The 21,026-nt window shown below is 44.6% G+C and overlaps 1 protein-coding gene across 4 annotated transcripts in view; it reads left to right on the top strand.

The window, feature by feature from the left end:
- Nucleotides 1-1,542: 1,542 nt before the first annotated feature.
- The window catches only part of dmxl2 (Dmx-like 2), a 163,605-nt gene continuing 144,121 nt past the window's right edge, over nucleotides 1,543-21,026 (top strand). For all 4 annotated transcript variants that reach the window (XM_080213997.1, XM_080213999.1, XM_080213996.1 and 1 more), the window contains exon 1: nucleotides 1,543-1,861. In XM_080213997.1, the coding sequence (XP_080070123.1) occupies nucleotides 1,775-1,861 (87 nt within the window). In that variant the 5' untranslated portion in view covers nucleotides 1,543-1,774. The remainder of the gene's footprint in view (nucleotides 1,862-21,026) is intronic.

Genomic DNA, 21,026 nt, shown 5'->3' with positions numbered 1-21,026 from the left:
TACGTAGCCCAATTCATCAGGTAAACCAACCTCCTATCCATTGACTCCATCTACCAGTCCTGCTGCCCTGGAAAAACAGTATCACCCCCGACATACTCTTTTCCATCTTCTTCCATCGGGAAAAAGATAGAAAAGCCTGAGATCATGTAACAACCGACTCAAGAGCAGCTTCTTCCCTGCTCCATCAGATTTTGAATGGACCTATCATGTATTAAACTGATCTTTCTCTACGCCCTAGCTATGGCTGTACCACTAAATTCTGCACCCTCTCCTTGCTTCTCCCCTACATACTCTATGAATGGTATGCTTTGTCTGATAGCATGCAAGAAACTGTATTCCAATACATGGGACACTGGTGAATCAAGTCAAATCAAATTTTCTTCCAAGCAGCAGCAAAAGACATTCCTCCCAGAGGAAAGAATTTGTGCCTGTGAAAGGGATCTGGGTTCAATTCCCAGCTTGGGTCACTGTCTGTTCGGAGTCTACACGTTTTCCCCATGTCAGCATGGGTTTCCTCCAGGTGCTCCAGTTTCCTCCCACAGTCCAAAAGACTTGCTGGTTAGGTGAAACAAAAAAAGAAAATGCTGGAAAATTTCAGCATGTCTGACAGCATCTGTAGAGAATAGATTTTGGGTCTTGAAGTGTTAGCTTTATTCCACAGATGCTGTCAGAGCTGCTGAGATTTTCCAGCATTTTCTGTTTTTGTTTCACATTCCAGCATCCGCACAGTATTTTGTTTTTATGCTGGTTGGGTGCATCAGCTACGCTAAAATTCTCCCTGTGTACCCAAACAAATGTCACAGTGTAGCGACTGGGAATTTTTCACAGTAACTTCATTGGCATTGTAAGAATTCTCACAACACCAGGTTAAAGTCCAACAGTTATATTTGGGATCATGAGCTTTCGGAGTGCCGCTCCTTATTCAGGTGAGTATTCATGTGAGTGAACACTGACCTGATGAAGGAACAGCCTCTGAAAGTTCATGATTCCAATTAAACCTGTTGGACTTTAACCTGGTGTTGTGAAAATTCTGACTGTGCTCACCCCAATCCAAAGTATCTCCACATCATTAGCAGTGTCAGTGTAAGCCTACTTGTGAGATTAATAAATAAGCTTTTTAAACTGCAGTGATTTCCCCCCCATGAGTTGCCCTCTCTCAGTCTGGGAGCTGCATGTTGCAGAGCAGGGAATGGTGCAGCACGTGGAGGGGCGGAGCCTGTCAGCCTGGGAGTGATGTCACAGCCTCCTCGCCCACCGGCGGGGCGGGGGGGAGTGCGGTGACGTCATCGGCTGCCTGCCCAAAGGGAGGAGGGACGACGAAGGTAAGAGGCAGGTGGGACAGGCGCGCATGCGCGGGAGGGGCACGGAGCTGGCGGGGAAGGGGAAGGGGAGGGGGAGGGGGAGGGGGAGGGGGAGGGGCGAGCGCGCGGAAAGGGGAGGGGCAGGCGTGCGCAGGAGGCGGGTGAGGGCGTGCGCCGGAGAAGAGGGGGGGAGGGAGAACGCGCCTGCGCGACGCCGCCGACTGATCCGGGCATTTTTAAAGTCAACCGAAGCGGGCGCCGGAGCCGGTTTTCCAGCGGGGAGAGAAGCGGGGCCGCCACTAACCCGCCTCATTCCAATAGAAACCATAATCATTTAAACCGAACAAAACACCCCACCCTCCTCCCTTCTCAAATTGAGGTGTGTGACAGCGAGTCCCGGGATGTGTGGGAGCCGCGGCCGGAGCTGACCGGACCGGACCGGACCCTGTGTGAGAGAGAGGGCGGGAGGGAGGATGCATCTCCATCAGGTGCTGACCGGAGCTGTCAACCTCGGGGATAACTGCTACTCGGTCGGGGGCGTCGCTGACATCCCGTTCACGGTGAGTGTGTGGAGACGGGGGGGGATGGGGGACACCTTTGCTTCAGATGCATTGCGGCTCCAGGCCTGATGACCCCGTTTGCTTTACAGTGATGCGAGCAGCAATGTAAAATGTGCGAGATTCCCCGTCAACGCATTAATATAAATGTAATTTTAAAAAGCCCTCCTCCTCCCCTCACTGTGCAGCCAGGCCGCCTGGTCAGATGGGGAAGAGGGGGTGATCAGTACAAGGGGAGGGGGGCACTGGAGGTTGAATTAACTTGTATTGACAGTGTGGGCTGCTGCTGGCATTAATTCTCCCCCAGGCTTCTTTAACAGCAGATCGAATGAATGGGGGTGCACTTGCTTAGCTGTCTCATTCCCACCCCCAGTCCTGCATGATTCTGGTACCAAACGGTGAGCATCAGCACAAAAATATATTTATCACGGAATAGAAAAAGAATCATAGTTAACCGTAGTTGTTTATTTGCATATCTCCCTGTTCAGCATTTGGATTTCAGTTTAATGGGAAAGGTGCTGTCATTAAATTCTTCGCTGTGGCTTGAGGGAGAGGCTGGTTGCACTGGCTTTTTTGGCTGATTGCTGGGCTCCATGGCATTAATAAATCATGGTGCTGAAACTGACAGACGGTGTCGTCCTTGAGAATTTCCAACAGGTAGTTTGCTGTGGCATTGCTATTCTCCCCCCACACTTCCTTCCTTGCCAAGGCCTGTCAACTCAAGGAAGGAGCTGATATTTCGGAAGCTGCAAGATGCACGATGATTGTGTTTACTAACAATTGGAGGGGAACACTGGAGGAAACTCAGCCACACAGGCTGCAAGCTAACCGATTGGAAATCGAGCTCCTTTGTACTGTTGCAATTGAGAAGCGAGCCTTCGACACAGACGCAATAAAAAGATCTGTTAATCATTTCGGTGCGTTCTGTTGATTTTTTTCTGGGGAGAATTCCTACACGACTCCCTGTTTATTTTAAGCGTAAAAGGACCTTCTTCCCAAATCGATGCTGCTTAAATTACTGCAGATATAACATTCTTAGCAGGAGTTGCAGTCGGCGTTGTATATTATGGACCAAATCCCCCGGTCTCCAGACTGTCCGAGATCGCGGCCAGAATTCTCCCATCTCCTATGTGTGACTGAAATATGTTTCGGGACCTTGGGGAAGTCCTGACGTGCGGAATTGCCCAGCTTTCAACTTCAACTCCCCTGTACCTTGGGACTCGCCGCAGGCTTGGACGGGATCCACTGAATTGGTCACTCAGGAAATATTAAGACTAAACATTGGATTAAAATTTAATCTAGCGTCTATCTGTTTAACTACAAAGCCGACCCCCAAATATCCGAACCAATTTAGCCCCCCCACCCCCGTCCGCATGACCTGCCCCTCACCCTCATCCATTAAAACTGACCCTTTGAACTTGCCTTGTGACAGCTTTTGCAGATTAATAATGCGGGGGGGGGGGTGCTGTGTTGTTATGTGCTGATCCTCTTTGCATGGCTGAATGGATTCCTGCAATGAGGGAGTTATTCTGTATGCTGCGTCGGGAGTGGGACTCTTTTGAACGTAACCAGGTAAGTGCGCAGTTTTCTGACAGACCTCTGGATCCAACGGTTCTGACACTGACCGGTAAATTTGGGCCAATGGATGCCAAGGTGTTGCGTTATACATAATTTTTTGGAAGCAGGTGTCACTTTTACTTTGTAGCACTTTGATTACTAAATTTTCTTGTGTTTTTTTTCTGATGTAAGATACAAAGTATGAAATATAAGCTCAATAAGAGTCGGCAGCATTCTTGCCTTGAATTCAAGGTTCATATTCCAGGCCAATATTTCTGTGCAGTGCTGAGTAAATGCCACAGACGCCCTTTTCTAACAATTCATTCCACCTTTGTTAACTTTGAGGTTGCAGCATGCAGATTGCAACCTTGGTATCATAATTGATCGCAAGATGCCTGTTTCCACCGCTGTAACATTGTCTGACTGCCGACTGCAGCTTATCTGCTGCTGAAACCCCTGACTTGATTATTCCACTGTAATGTTGGCCGGCCTCCCACTTTTTTACTGTCCCTAAACTGGAAGTAATTGCTGCTGTGTCTTAACGTGCACCAAATTGCTCATCACCTCTGTGCTTGCTGACTTGCACTGACACCCAGTTAAACAACATCTCAATCTTAAAATTCACATCTTTGTTTTCATATCCCTCCATGACCTCACCATCGCTATGTGGAATTCCCCCCCCCCCGCCCGGCTTTCTTTCTCTCTTTCTTTCTTTTGGGGTATTTATTTAAAACCTGCCTCTTTGATCAAGCTTTTCGTCATCCATCCTAATACCTCCTTAGGTAGTTTAGCGACAGATTCACTTTTGATTGTGCTCCTTTTGAGGGCCTTGAGGTTTTTTTTACCATTATTAAAGGTGCTTAACAAATACAGATTGTTGTTGATGGAGGTGATATCTTTTGGGAGATCCATTAAACCAAAGCTCTGTCTGCCAGTTCAGGTGAAGTATCTGAAGAAGAATACAGGGTTTCCCATCTTTTTTGTTCTTTTGCAGCTACAACAATGGCATCAATGTCCTAACCAACCTTTCTGAATACCACTTGTTAAGGTTACACTCAATCATCAGCAAAATGGAAGGAGTCATCAACAGTGCTATCAAGTGGTGCTTGTTTACAAATGAACAACTCATCAATACTAAGTTTATCTGCCAGGATTGCTTGGCTCCAGACCTTGTTAAATACTTGTTCCAGTTGTGGAAATGAGCTAAGTTCCAGAAGTGAGAGCCATTTTCTTTGGAATCAAGATAGCTCAATCTAGTGTGCCACAAAAGAGCCCGAATAAAAGTGACGTCAGGTAGAGAAGACTCTAGTGGCCAGAATCCTATTTAGCACAAAAGATTGTTGTGGTTGGTGGAGGGTCATCATCTCAGCCCAAGACATTTCTGTAGGAGTTCTTCATGGCAACATCCTAGATCTAAGTATCATCAACTGTTTCATCAAAGACCCTCCCTCCGTCGTAAGTCTGAAGTTGGTTTGTTTGCACATTGTTTATCTTATTTTTTACTAATTTGTGAGAAATGGGTGTTGCTTGCTGGCCAGCATTTGTTTCCTGTCCCTAGTTGCCCTTGGGAAGGTGGTGAGCTGCCTTCTTGAAACACTGCAGTCTTTATACTGTGGGTGACCCACAATGCTGTTTGGGAGAAATTCCAAGATTTTTACCCAGCGATTGTGAAGGAACAGTAAGATATTTCCACGTCAGGATGGTGAGTGGCTTGGAGGGGAACTTGCAGGGGAAGCTGGCAGGTGGTGGTGTTTCCATGCGCCTGCTGCCCTTGTCCTTCAAATGGAAGTGATCGTGTTTGGAAGGTGCTGTCTAAGGACCTTTGAATTTCTACAGTGCATTTGCAGATAGTACACACTGCTGCAACTGACTCTGGTGGAAGGAGTGGATGTTTGTAGATGTGGTGCCAGTCAAGCAGGCTGCTTTGCCCTGGATGGTGTCAAGCTTCTTGAGTGTTGATAGAATTGCACCTTCCAGGCAAGTGGGGAGTACTCCATTGTGCCTCTGACTTGTGCCTTGTAGATGGTAGATAGGCTTTAGGGAGTCAGGAGGTGAGTTACTCAGTACAACATTCCTAGCCTCTGACCTGCTCTTGCAGCCACTGTTTATGTGGCAAGTCCAGTTGAGTTTTTAGCCAGTGGTAACCCCAAAGACGTTGACAGGATTCAATGATGGTAACACCATTGAGTGTTAAGGGGCAGTGGTTAGATTGCCTCATATTGCTACTCTCTGCATTCTATGCCCCAGCTGGTTTTGTGTTCATCTTACCAGCTCACCTCAGATCCCAAATGACTTCGCCTTCTGTAACAGCCTGCCATGGGGAACCTTATGGAAGGTTTTACTAAAGTCCATGCATATAACATCCACTGCCCTGCTCTGGTCAATTTTTCTTGTTATTTCCTCAAAGAACTCAATCAAGTTTGAGATACAACCTCCCCTTCACCAAAACCATGCTGCCTATTGCTAATGAGCCTATTCTTTTTCAGATGTGAGAACATCCTGTCCCTAAGAATCTTCTCCAATGATTTCCCCACCACTGACATAAAGTCCACAGGCCTATAGTTTCCTGGATTGTCTATTCTCCCTTTCTTAAACAGAGGAACAACGTTAGCTACTCTGCAATCCTCTGGTACCTCAACCGTGGCGAAAGAGGATGCAAAGATTTTGGCTGAGGTCTCAGTAATTTCTTCCCTCGCCTCTCTCAGTATTCTGGGATAGACCCTATGTGGTCCTGAGGACTTGTCTACCTTAATGTTTTTCAAAACCTCCAATACACCCCTTTTTATCTCAGTATGTCCTTGAATGTCAACATCCTCCTTTCAACACTCACCATTCACCACATCCTTCTTTATGAATACTGATGCAAAGTAGTCATTAAGGACCTCATCTGGCCCCACACACAAATTCTCTCTAATGTCCTTGAATGGACCTACCCTTTCCTTAGCTCCCCTTTTTTCCTTTTTATACACACAAAAAGCCTTGATATTCTCCTTAATCCTGCCTGCCAAGGACATATCATGGCCCCTTTTTTGCCCTCCTAAGTCCCTGTTTAAGCTCTTTCCTGCTGTCTTTGTATTCCTCAACAGCTTTATCCATTCTCAATCCACTGAAATTTATATATGCCTCCTTTGTCTTTTTCGCTAAGCTCACAATCTCTCTTGTCGTCCAGGGTTCCCAACTCTTGCCACCTTTATCCTTCATTTTTACAGGGACATGCTTGTCCTGAATTGTTAACAACTGACTTTTAAAAGACTCCCACGAATCGGATGTGGATTTCTCCTCTAAGAGCCGCCCCCAGTCTACATTCCCTAGCTTCTGCCTAATATTCTCCATCACCGAGGCACGATCAACAACTTCTAATTATATATCATCTACGTGTTAATAAAATATTCCAAGGCACTTTAATATTGAAAAATAGGAATGATAATTCTTTGGCTAAGTAGGTAAGAATGGAACCCAGACGAGTGTAATCCCATCTAACTGCGTGACATTGGAGAGGCATTGGAGGAGGATGGTGTGTTCAATGTCGCTAAGGCTGCAGACAGATTGAGAAGGGCTAGTTTGTCTTTGGCACGGTTATGTAGGACATAGTAACTTTGATAAGAGCACAAGGGTTGTTTTGTCTGTGGTGGGGCAGAAAACTGGAGGGATTCAAATGCAAATTCCTGGAATGATGGGCATTTGGAGAGGAAAGGAAAGTTGGAGATTGTCCTTGTAAACTGTGGATTAAAGAGAGGGGTGATGACAGCAAGCCTAAAGGGGAAAGAAGTGAATGTGAGACTGCAAACTTCCACCTTTGTATCATTGCCTATCTCTGCTCCTGCTTCAACACATATGCTGCTGAAACCATTGTTTACACTTCTGTGAAGGTTATGGGCTATTTTTCTATGTTGAAGGTGTTTGCTTTTGTTATTGAGGAACACAAAACTGGAAGCCTGTAAAATTGATCCTGGATCGTAAAGAGGGAGCTGATTTGTGTCAGAATGCACCGACATGCAACAATTGGCTTCCATGACCATAAGCAAGGAAGGAGAAAACTTGCAGTTGAAAAGTGCATGTGGGCATTTGGAAAGGACAAGGTCGCACTTCCATTTTATTGGCTCCCGTGAGCCATTTGGGTGAGGACTTGGAAGACAGCTAGTCTGGAACTATACCCTGGTATGGGGAAGAGAGAAGGAAGGAAATGATTTGAATGAGTCAGGATACACCTTTTGTAACCTTCAAAAGCCTTTCACTATGGTGAGGGTACTAACTCGGGGCTTAATTTAAAAATGTATGTTTATGTTAAATAATTAACTCCTTTGGTTAATAAATTATGCTATTTTGGAAATAATTCTAGGCTGTTGGTTTTCTGCCATACAGCCCTGAATTCTCCCTTTTGCGACTTTTGGTTCCTTCTTTTCTGCACCAGTTATTATTGTGAAGAATCCATAATTGTAATAAATGAGGTCTTTTTATGGCTTAAACTTATTGATATCCTGGTAGTGAAATTTTCATTTTACTTGGCACAAAAGTTTGTAAGTTGCTCAACATAGTTCATTGCTTAAAATGGAGCATCAGTTTGGTTTGGCACATCAGAAGCTTCAAGACGGGACATTCATTTCCTTGCTTCTGTTCATGATTTGCAGGTTTTGATTGTACTTTCTTTGCTTTTTCATAATTCTGCTGAACTATGAAGTACAGAAGTTCTGTGTAGTGTATTTGAAACTTTGAAAACCTATTTGCTTAAAACATGATTCATTTATAATTTTAACATAGTGAAGCCCAGAAGGTTCCATCTAAATACAGTTTGCATGAAAAGTATATACTTGAATATTCATGATCACGTGGATTTCAATGGATTGAAGTTGAGATGTCTATGAAAGTCTCTTATCTTTGAAAAAATACTTTTTGCAATTGTAACAGTGAATATTTACACATAGGGCCTGATTTTACCATTTTGATTCTAAGTGCTGAATCTGGGCACAATCCAAATCCGATTTGGAAAACTGCTCTCAGGCGCCCCTAAATGCACTTCACCTGGGGGGAAAACCACAAGTCTGAATTGCGCTGTGGGCCAGCCTTATTGCGCTCACAATGCTGTAGCTCTGATCGGAGTTTTGAACTGCGCATGCGCGTTTAAAAAAAAATTTGAAAAATGCGCCCCTGTCACATCACTCCTGGGCCACAAAAAGCAGATAAAACAGCCTGGGAGCAAAAAATGGGAGCAATAGACCCCACAGACATCACCCCAACCCCACAACAAAACTGTCACTCTTATCCACCACCACCTCCACCACCACCAACATTCTCCCCCCCCCCCCCCCCCGCCGCCGCCGCCAGACCAATTTCTCCTCCACCCCACTGATCTGAGTTAGAGAACCGTAGGAAGCTCTGAACTTACTACTTCAGAAGCTAGAGCATGTCTGTTTTGCACTGAGTCTAGACATGCGAACGTGATGGTAAAGGGGAAATGCTGTTAAAGTTGGGCAGTCCATTAATGCAATTTAAATGCATGCAGATTGCGCTAATCGCCTCATGCACAACTTTACTAAGTTTTCAGGCGCAACACAATGGTAAAATCAGGTCCATAGTCTCAAGGGTTTGAATTTTACCCTGAAGTAGCACCGTGAGTTTAGGGTGTGAGAGGCTGGAGTGGGGTTAAAGCTGAGCATTGGAAAACTGACTCCAGTGCAGCAACTTCTGCATTTATGTTGCGCACAGGAAATGTGAATTGCCAGTTGACATCACTAATTTGTATCAAAGCATTATAGAAAAGTTGAGTAAAAATTAAACCGGATGTACCACCCGGCATCAACCTAAGCACCTAAAGTGACTAAGTCACACTCTGTTCAGTCAGCTTTGCGAAGTTCTTCTCTTTAACGTCTGGAGACTTGTGCCGTAATCCAGGAAGCTGCCCCACAGACGAATCAAGCAACTGCCAAACGTAGTCTACTTAACAAGTCATACCTTATAGTTAATGTCCCAGACTTCTCCAGCATCTCTTGATATGGATATGCTCATCAGAGTGGCAGTACAATGGTACACAAGAGGGAAAAGCCTGTAAGTCCTGAACATTAATTCTGAACCACATGAAGTCTTATGACATCATGTCAAACACAGGAAAGGAAATCTCCTGCTGATTATCACCTACTACCCTCCCTCAGTTGGTGAATTAGTATTCCTGGATATTGAATGCCACTTGGAAGAAGCACTGAGGGTAGTAAGGGTACAGGATGTATCCTGGTCCGAGGTAGATTCTTCACCCAGAGAGTGGTTGGGGTGTGGAATAGACTGCCTGCTGTGATAGTGGAGTCAGACACTTTAGGAACTTTTGACCGGTTATTGGATAGGCACATGGAGCGCTCCAGAATTGTAGGGAGGGGATAGTTTGATCTTGGGATTGGACGTAGCTCGGCACAACATTGAGGGCCGAAGGGCCTGTACTGTGCTGTAATGTTCCAAGAGTGTTGTGATAGCACCATTTCTAATCATGCTAACTGAGTACAGAGGAATATGACTACCTGCCTGATCATGTGGCAGATGGTGAGAGAACAAATTTGACCTCACCCTGACTAGTCTACCTGTACAGATGCATCTGCCTGTTGGTATTGGTATGAATGATCACTGAAGTCCTTTTGGATGACAAATCCATGTCTTCATACTGAGTGCACCCTCCATCATGTTATTTGGCACTGCCATAGTGATAAATTTGATCGACTTAAAACAGATCTAACAGCTCAAAACTGAGCAGTGGTGAGCGAGACCAGCAATGGAAATGTACTTAACCTCCTTTGTTCACTCTAGCATTATCATCAAGCCAGAGAACCAATCCTGGTTTAGTGAGGATTGCAGGACAGCATGCCTGCAGCAGCATCTGACACACCTAAACTGAGGTGCCAAGCTGGTGAAACTAAAACAGACTACAAACATTCCAAAGCAGCATGAGACCATGAAGCAATCTACAGTGCTCAATCAGCAGGATAGACAACACCTCCACAATTATCCTTCATACCGATGCCCTGCAAGGTTGTGTTCTCAGCCCCTTACTATGCTAAGAGTTTATTAGTCTCAAATAGCCTTGCAATTAAGTTACTGTGAAAAGCTGGTGCCTGTTTAGGTACACAGAGGGAGAATTCAGCATAGCTAATGCACCTAACCAGCACGTCTTTTGGATTGTGGGAGGAATCTCTCACAGACGTTGGGAGAATGTGTAAACTCCACACAGACAGTGACCCAAGCCGGGAATTGAACCTAGGTCCCTGTCACTGTAAAGCAGCAGTGCTAACCACTGTGCCACCCATACCTTATACACTTATGACTGCATGGCCAAATTCTCCTCCAACTCCTTTTCAAGTTTGTTGACATCGCAGTAGTGGGTCAGATCTCCAAACAATGATGAGACAGAGTACAGGAAAGAGATAGAGAATCTGGTGAAATGTTGCAATGACAATAATCTTTTCCTCAATGCCAGTACAACGAAGGAGATAGTCATCAACTTCAGGAAGCATAAATGAGAACATGTCCCTGTCTATATCAATGGGGATGAAGTAGAAAGGATCGAGAGCTTCAAGTTTTTAGGTGTCCAGATCACCAACAACCTGTCCTAGTCCCCCCACACTGACACTATATAGTTAAGAAAGCCCGCCAATGCCTCTACTTTCTTACAAGACAAAGAAAATTTGGCATGTCAGCTACAACTCTCATCAACTTTTACAGATGCACCATGGAAAGCATTCTTTCTAGTTGTATCACAGCTCGTATGGCTCCTGTTTTGCCCAAGGCCGCGAGAAACTTCAAAAGATCGTGAATGTAACCCAATCCATTACACAAACCAGCCTCTCATCCGTTGACTCTGTCTACGCTTCCCGCTGTCTCGGCAAAGCAGCCAGCATAATTACGGACCCCGGACATTCTCCCTTCTACCACCTTCCTTTGGGAAAAAGACACAAGTCTGAGGTGACAAACCAACCAACTCAAGAACGACTTCTTCCCTGCTGTCATCAGACTTTTGAATAGACCTAGCTCTATACCCTAGCTATGACTGTAACACTACATTCTGCACTCTCTGCTTTCCTTCTCTATGAACAGTATGCTTTATCTGTGCAGCGTGCAAGAAACAATATTTTTCACTATCCTAGTAATAATAACTCAAATCAAAAAGCGTAGTGGAGGACATGTCCCTGTCAACATCAACATCAATGACGCTGAAGTGGAAATGGTTAGGAGCTTCAAGTTTCTCCAGTGTCCATATCACCAGCAACCTGCCCTAGTCCCTCCACGCTGACACTATAGTTAAGAAAGCCCACGAATACCTCTAGTTTCTTAGGAGGCTAAGGAAATTTCAGCATGTCTGCTACGGCTGTCAACAATTTTTATAGATGCACCATGGAAAGCATCCTTTCTGGATGTATCGCAGCTTGGTGCGGTTCCAGCTCTGACCGTGCCAAGAAACTACAAAGAGTTGTGAATGTAGCTCAGTCCGTCACGCAAACCAGTCTCCTCCCATTGATTCCATCTACACTTCCCACTGCCTAGGAAAAGCAGCCAGCATAAGGACCCCATGCATCCTGAACATATTCCATTCCTCCACCTTCCGTTGGGAAAAAGATACAAAAGTCTGAGAGAATGTACCAACCGCCTTAACAGTTTTTTCTCTGCTGCTGTCAGTAAATGGACTTATATTGCATTAAGTTGATCTTCCTCTGCACCCTACTTTATGACTGTAACACTACATTCTATGCTCTCTTATTTCCTTCTCTATGAACAGTATGCTTTGTATAGCATGCAGGAAACAATATTTTTCATTGTATGCCAATACATGTGACAATAATAAAACAAAATCCCAGAACCACCGGATCAACTCTCTGCAGCCCTGCCATGTCCCAATATCTGTCACATCCCAGTATGAATTGTGTGTTGGGGGGGTGGAAATTAAACAACTAACTGGAGGACGACATTGCAGAAATATCCAAACTCAATAATAGGGGGAGTTCAGTGCATCGGTGCAAAAGCCTTGAATAAAGAATTTTCAATGGCCTTCAGCCAGAAGTGGCCGATAGGCAAACCATTCGCAACTCCACATATACTAAAGTATTCAGTGCCTGGGCAGCACTCAGGCTTGGATTGATGCTGTTCATATTCAACTTACCACTTATGAAGAGAGAGAATTACAGGCTTATGTAGGGAAAATGCAGGGGAATTGGACTAGGTAAGTTGACCTAGCAGAGAGCTGGCACACACGTGGCCGGCTGAACGACCTCCTTCATATTGTTCCATGATATTCTATGATAACGTTTTTTCCCCCACGATTGCCAAGCAAGGACCATTTCCAACAAAAGAGAATGTAGCTATCTCCTTGTGACAATTAATGGTGTTATTGGAGCTGAATCTCCTCCCATCAGCATGTGGGGAGAAGTATCATTGATCAAGGAGGTCTTGTGGCGCAGTAGTCGCATCCCTACTGCTAGACCAGAATCTCCAAGTTCAAGTCCAGTGCCAGGACTTGTTGACTAGGGAAGGAGTATTCAGTGTGGTTCAAAGGGCTGATAGTGAGTTTGGAAATTGCGCACACTCACCAAAGTCAGTACGAATGTGAAGATATGATTTAATCTGGACCAGCTACTGTTTATAAATATTTGAGCTGTTAGTGCATAGCAAATAATTCACCTCCTGACTCCCCAAAGCACATTCACCATCCACAAAATGAAGGTCAGGACTATGATAGAATAGTCTCCACTTGCCTGACGAATGAAGCTACAACAACACTTCAAGAAGCTCAAAACTGTCCAGGACAAAGCAATCTGCTTGATCATCACCCCATCCACCATCACAAACATTCAGTCCTTCCATCACCCACAAGCTGTGGCATGTACATCATCTGCACTGCAGCAACTCCATAAGACTCCTTTGACAGTATTTTTCAAACCCTAACCTTTGCCACTTAGAAACATAAGGACAGTAGACAAAAGAGAAAACCTGCACATGATAGTGTTCTCAAAGTTATACCCAATACTGACTATGCCACGTTCCTTCACTATTGCAGAATCAATGCTGGAGGACCCTCCCTAACAATACTGTGGGTGTTCCTTTCCACATTGGCTGCAGCACAACCTTCCCTAGGGCAATTAGGGATAGGCAATAAATGCTTGCATCACCAGAGGCACCTGAAAGAAACAAAAAGCTCGGGTAGAACAGTATGAAGATTCGTTTTTGGCTTTAACTTGGGTCCACTGATCTCCCAGACTTCCCAAAACTCGTCACTGAAAGCAAGGCAAGTACAATAGCAGTTGAGGGGGTTGAATCGACTGCTGGGAAATACGTCATTAAATACTCAATGCTATAATTGATTTCTTAAATGATAGCCGGGATAGGCTCATTCAGAATCCTTTCTACACTTTTCAAGTTACTTCTTGCACTTTGGAGGTTTGCTTGCCACACCAGGATGTATCCTGCTTATGTTGCCTTAAAATGAACCTCAGATATGGACCAGAAAAGCCCCAGTAGTACCTTGCTGGTCACGTTTGTAGCTCCATAGCAGAGGTACAGCTCACAAGAGGCACCCTAGAGGGAGGCCTGCTGCTTCCTGAACCTCATGATCACATATTTTCAATGGCTCTCTGTCACCATCAACTTCCATGTTTATGTCTCTGGATCCTTCCAGGGCTCTGCTATATAGAAAACCTGAATCTTACATTTGGCTGCCCACAAATGGAAATCAGTTGCCTTATGGCAATTATGCCAACTTTGACAGTGTTGATATCAGTTAGAATGAGCATGTGGCCAATCTTTTTATGGCTCCAGGTAATTTTCCATAGGTCAGGATGGCATGGACATATTTTAGCATCAAGGAATTGTCAAAGGACAGAAGGAGGTCACTTGGTGTCCAACAATACCAGAACAATCAAATGTATTTGCCACTCCTCCTCCTCCAATGTACAATTGTGCAACCACAAAAGTATCAGTTTTCACTTAAGGTTTGTGGGTAGCTAACGTGATGCAATTGTCCCTGACCACATTGGACTTGGAAACAGACTTCATGCATGGGTACAAGCTGATGAGAGGTACCTACTACAAACTGGATATCTATCTGAAACCTGAGAGCGGAAGCTCAGCAGTGCGCCAACGAATGCCATATTAGCAGATGTGCTTGCTTAAGCCAGCGGACGTGATGAAGGTAGACTTCAGATGCTTGGCAGATTTGGAGGAGCCCTTCAGTTTTGCAATAGGTAGGATGTCCAAAATGGTTGTGTTGGCTGTGCTCTGCACAATATTGAGCAAAAGTGAGGCTTGGATCTACAGGAGGAGTAAAGTGAAAAGCTCAGATTCCCCTTAGATGATAGGGGGAGAGAGAAGGAAGTGATTAGAAAAGGAGGATAATTGGGGCAATGTACGCATTGCCACTCATGTTGCTGCCCTGATGCTAAGGATGGCTTTATTCACAGAAGGTTAATTTGGTCTGCACCAGTGGGCCCGTGCCATACAGAAATTCAAATACTATTCTCTCCCTGACCTCTGTTCTCCCAACAGCTACCTCTTCAACAATCCCTCATTGGGCCCAATCAATTCAAGTCCTCCTAATAATCAACAAACAATTCAGAAGAGCACTTTGACCATGCAGCATCCAAAAGTTGACAAGATGGGCAGATTATTGAAATGAATAATATTTATGTGATGAAGAAGAAACTTACCAAGACATTTTTTTTTCAGACACCCTTGTACATAGTCTATTTTCTGCTACTCCTAATTGGTGTAATCTGTGTGGCTTCATTCAGCAGGGGTAGAAACAGGCTGCTGAGATGCTCCAGGCTGATGTCATGAGTGTATGATGGTCCCATCAAAGACTGCTTCAGCTGCATGTGCAGGAGCAGACTCAGCAACTAGGAGGCAAGGCAGAAAGTGTGCCATTCAGTGTTAATGCTGTGCTGGAGACTACTTTGAAGGGATCTATGCTCGAACATGATCTGCACAAAAATCTGCAATCGTGCTGGTCTGCGTTGAAGGCCTACCGGTGTATTGCACATTCACTTATGCTCAGTGATTCTCTTCGTCTTTGATAGCTTTTGAGGTGTAATGTCTGTGTCCAGCTGAGCAGAGCTCGGAGAGATCTATGCCCTCCAAAATGGGCCCTCCCACGTTTCTACAACCTGCTCTTGCTCAACTGTGAATTGTCAACAGATAAAAATCCAGTTCTTTGCCTTACCAATTCCATCAAAGTTAGTATTTAAGCTGGTGCATGGTCTGCATGAGTCCTGTGATGGTGTATTGTCTGAGCGGGCAGGAAAATTGAGTTTAGGCAAAAGATCGGCCACAATTATATTAAATTTGGGAACATGTTCAAAGGTCAATACAGTTTACTCCTGGTCCTGTTTTTTGTATGCTTTTGTACAGTTGTCAGCCTTGTCATATGGATGGCCATCTCTTCCTTGGTGATCTATCCTTTCTTATCTTGCAAGGAGAGAATAAATGGAGGGATGAATGAGTGTAATGGTGTGTGTTCATCCATTTGTGGATGAGGGTCACTGAGGAGAATGCAACATTGCGAAAGTGATGGGTCTGGTGGTTGGATCGATGATGGGAGAAAGTGACCACAAAGAGAAGGAAGGGTGGGAAGCCCGTAAACTGGACAATGCATAACGAGGGGGTCAGGTGATGTACACAGCAGAATATAGCTGAATACAGTTCAGAGTGAATAACCCAGCATCAGTGCTTAAAAAGAAGGTTTATCCGCAATTTCTGGATATCTAAGCTTGAATTAGTTGCATGTCTCAAGAGTTTGACTATTTTAACAAAAACATACACCTTAATGTATATGTTTTAAACATGTATTTGTGATTTAAAAAAAAATTGCACAACTACTCAAAAGATTGAACAAGTAGTCTTGAGGCTTAGATTAACAATAAAATCTCTTCACAACAATTTGAAAATTTAAACTTAGCTTTAAAAATTGCAAGTTAAAGGCCAATTTCAGCAAAAATCACCATGAAGCTGTTGGGTTATCATTGAACCACAATTGATTTACTGATGTGATGGTAAGAAAAGAAACCTGTGTCCTGATACAGTATGACCTATATCAATTCCAGTCCCATGCCAGTGTGGTTGACTCCTAATTGCCTTTTTATGTTGCTGAGCAAGCAATTCAGTTGCAACAGGACAACTAGGATGAACAATAAGGCTATTAAAAATGCAAAAGAAACAATATTGTTTATTTCTAGATGGAGAGCAATGTTAATCTTGTGTAGAGTTTTGGTTAGACCATACTTGTAGCGTATCATGCTAAGTTTTGGTCTACGGTAGTTCGCACTGCTGCCGCTTGATGCCAGGGGCCTGGCTTTGAATCCTGGCTTTGGTGATTGTGTGGAGTTTGCACATTCTCCCCGTGTCATTGCAAATTTCCTCCAAGTGCTCCGGTTTCCTCCCACAGTCCGAAAGACGTGCTGGTTGGGTGCATTGGCCGTGCTAAATTCCCCCTTTGTACTGGAACAGGCGCTGGAGTGTGGCAACTAGGGAGTTTCACGGTAACTTCTTGCAGTGTTAATATAAGCCTACTTGTGATACTAATAAATGAACTTTAAAATTTTAAACATTTAAGAGAAAGCTTTGTTAAAGGTCCAAAAAGATTTAGAAAGATGATACCAGAACTGAAAATATATACTTGCTAGGGAAGGATGGACAAACTATGGCTTTTTTCTCCAGAAAAGAAAGGGCTGAAAGGGTTGACCTGTTGGCAGTCCTCAAGGTAAGGAAGGTGGTTTGCTAGGGTAGGCGTGGAGAAAATGATCCACTCATGGGGAGTCCAAAACTAGAGATCATGAATATGAGAGAGTAACACATTCAAAAGATTCAGGAAAAACATTATACCCAGAGATTGGTAAGCATGTGGAATGCATAACTGCAGGGAGTAGTGAGGTCAAAAAACTAGAAGAAAGGTAGAAAGACATGTTGATGAGGTTCAATAAAGAGGAATGGGAGAAGGTAGTGTGGAGCATAAATGCTAGCATATGTCTGTTGGGGCAAATGGCTTTGTCCTGTAGACTCTGTGTAACTAATGAAACTTAGCTCAAACACACCATTAACCTCTTCAACTCCCCCACTGCCATTTGTATTTTAAATACGCTTGTCTGACATCTAGTCTTGGATGAGATATGGTTTTCTACAACTCAACATTGAAATGACCAGTGCGACCACCTTCAGTTCCTGCTCCAGATACTGCTGCAGCAGAGTGCTTGCAACCTCAGCATTCTATTTGGGCTGAATTTCCAATCCCATCTTCCTTTACATAATTAAAACTATTCATCTACTGTAACTCAGCTCATCTGCTCTCATTCATCCAACTATTAAATACTCCAATGTGCCTCTAGCTGGCCTCTTATCTTCATCTCTCTAAACATGCTGACACTATAGTTGAGAAAGCCCACCAACACCTTTACTTTCTCAGAAGACTAAGGAAATTTGGCATGTCAGCTATGACTCCAACTTTTACAGATGCATCATAGAAAGCATTCTTTCTAGTCATATTACAGCTTGGTATGGCTCCTGCCCTGCTCAAGACCACAAGGAGCTACAAAAGATCATGAGAGTAACCCAATCCATCACGCAAACCAGCCTCCCATCCAATGACTCTGTCTACACTTTCCACTGGCTCGGCAAAGCAGCCAGCATAATTAAGGACCCCGCACACCCTATACATTCTCTCTTCCACCTTCTTCCTTTGGAAAAAGATACAAAAGTCTGAGGTCACATATCAACTGACTTGAGAACAGCTTCTTCCTTGCTGCCGTCAGATTTTTGAATGGACTTACCTTGCATTAAGTTGATCTTTCTCTACACCCTAGCTATGACTGTAACACTACATTCTGCACTCTCTTGTTTCCTTCTCTATGAACGGTATATTTTAGAACAAAGAAAATTACAGCACAGGAACAGGCCCTTTGGCCTTCCAAGCCTGCACTGACCATGCTGCCTGACTTAACTAAAACCCCCTACACTTCCGGGGACCATATCCCTCCATTCATACCTCATTTGTGTACTTGTCAAGACACCCCTTAAAAGTCACTACCGTATCTGCTTCCACTACCACCTCCGGCAACGAGTTCTAGGCACCCACCGCACTCTGTACATCTCTTTTAAAACTTGCCCCTTGCACCTTAAACCTATGCCCGCCAGTAATTGACTCTTCCACCCTGGGAAAAAGTTTCTGACTATCTACCCTGACCATGCCTCGCATAATCTTGTAGACTTCTGTCAGGTCTCCCCTCAACCTCTGTCAGTCCAGTGAGAACAAACCAAGTTTCTCCAACTTCTCCTCGTAGCTAATGCCCTCCATACCAGGCAACATCCTGGTAAATCTTTTCTATACCCTTCCCAAAGCCTCCACATCCTTCTGTAACTGTGGTGACCAGAATTGAACACTATATTTCAACTGCAGCCTCACTAACGTTCTATAAGCATAAGAACATAACATAAGAACGTAAGCAATAGGAGCAGGACTAGGCCATCTAGCCCTTCAAGCCTGCCCCGACATTCAATAAGATCATGGCTGATCTGAAGTGGATCAGTTCCACTTTCCTGCTTTTTCCCCATAACCCTTAATTCCCTTGTCTATCAAAAACCTATCTACCCGTGACTTAAATATATTTAGTGAGATAGCCTCCACCACTTCAACGGGCAGAGAATTCCAGATGTTCACCACCCTTTGAGTGAAGAAGTTCCTCCTCAACTCCAATCTAAACTGCCCCCCCACTCTTATCTTGAGGCTGTGCCCTCTAGACTTGCTATCCTTTCTCAGCAGGAAGAATCTCTCTACTTCTACCCTATATTGAATATAAAAGTAGGGAGGTCTTGCTGCGGCTGTATAGGGCATTGGTGAGGCTGCAGCTGGAGTACTGTGTGCAGTTTTGGGCGCCGTACTTACGCAAGGATATTTTGGCCTTGGAGGGAGTGCAGAGGAGGTTTACTAGGCTGATGCCAGAGTTGAGGGGGTTGAGCTATGAGGAGAGGCTGAATAAACTAGGCTTGTACTCGTTAGAGTTTAGAAGAATGAGGGGAGATCTCATTGAGACGTATAAGATGGTGAATGGGATGGATAGGATAGAGGTGGAGAGACTCTTCCCGCTCAGAAAGGACAGTAGGACTAGGGGGCACAGCCTCAAGATAAAGGGGGGGTGGTTTAGAATGGAGTTGAGGAAGAACTTCTTCACTCAAAGGGTGGTGAATCTCTGGAGTTCTCTGCCCGTTGAAGTGGTGGAGGCTACCTCACTAAATATTTTTAAGACGCGGGTTGATGGGTTTTTGATAAGAGAGGGGATTAAGGGTTATGGGGAGAGGGCGGGAATGTGGAACTGAGCAGCGACAGATCAGCCATGATCTTATTGAATGGCGGGGCAGGCTCGAGGGGCCAGATGGCCTACTCCTGCTCCTATTTCTTATGTTCTATCCATCCCCTTCATTATCTTATTCGTCTCTATAAGATCCCCCCCTCATCCTTCTAAACTCCAACAAGTACGGACCCAGTCTATGTAGTCTCTCTTCATAATCCAACCCCCTCATCTCTGGTATCAGCCTAGTGAACCTCCTCTGCACTCCCTCCAAGGCCAAAATATCCTTGTGCAAGTGCGGCGACCAAAACTGCACACAGTACTCCAGCTGTAGCCTCACCAGTGCCCTGTACAGTTGCAGCAAGACCTCCCTACTTTTATATTCTATCCCCCTCGCTACGAAGGCCAGCATACCATTCACCTCTTGATCACCTGTAGACTGGGTTTTTGCGTCTCATGCACAAGGACCTCCAGGTCCCTCTGCACCGTAGCATGCTGCAGCTTTTCGCCCTTTAAATAGTAATCCCTCCTACTATTATTCCTGCCAAAGTGGATAACCTCACACTTGCTAACATTATACTCCATCTGCCAGGTCCTCGCCCATTCGCTTAGCCTGTCCAGATCCCTCTGCAGACTTTCCACACCCTCCGCGCAATTTGCTTTTCCACTCATCTTCGTGTCATCAGCAAATTTCGTCACCCTACACTCAGCCCCCTCTTCCAGATCATCTATATAAATGTAGATAGCTGAGGCCCCAGCACTGATCCCTGCAGCACTCCACTAGTCACCAACCGCCAATCAGAATAGCACCCATTGATACCAACTCTCTGCTTCCTATTAGACAGCCAATCCTCTATCCACGCTAACACCTTACCCCCAACTCCGTGCCCCCTAACCTTCTGTAGCAACCTTTTATGAGGCACCTTATCAAATGCCTTTTGAAAATCTAAAAACACCACATCCACCGGTTCCCCTCTGTCTACCACACTAGTCACATCCTCATAGAAATCCAATAAATTCGTCAAACACGACTTCCCCTTAACGAATCCGTGCTGCGTCTGCTCGATCAAACCATTCAAAGCATCAACATGACTTGCCAATTTTTTGAACTCAATACCCTGATCAATGAAGGCAAGCATGCCGTATGCCTTCTTGAATACCTGCTCCACCTACATTGCCACTTTCAGTGACCTGTGTACCTGAACATCCAAATCCCTTTGCCTGTCAATACTCCTAAGGATTCTGCCATTTACTGTATATTTCCTATCTGTATTAGACCTTCCAAAATGCATTACCTCACATTTGTCTGGAAATTC

The sequence above is a fragment of the Carcharhinus amblyrhynchos genome, chromosome 28 (genome assembly GCF_965287045.1).
Source record: "Carcharhinus amblyrhynchos chromosome 28, sCarAmb.v2.hapA, whole genome shotgun sequence".
NCBI classification, from domain to species: Eukaryota; Metazoa; Chordata; class Chondrichthyes; order Carcharhiniformes; family Carcharhinidae; genus Carcharhinus; species Carcharhinus amblyrhynchos.
Note: the sequence above shows the minus strand (reverse complement) of the source record. Positions and strands in the feature narration are given on the sequence as shown.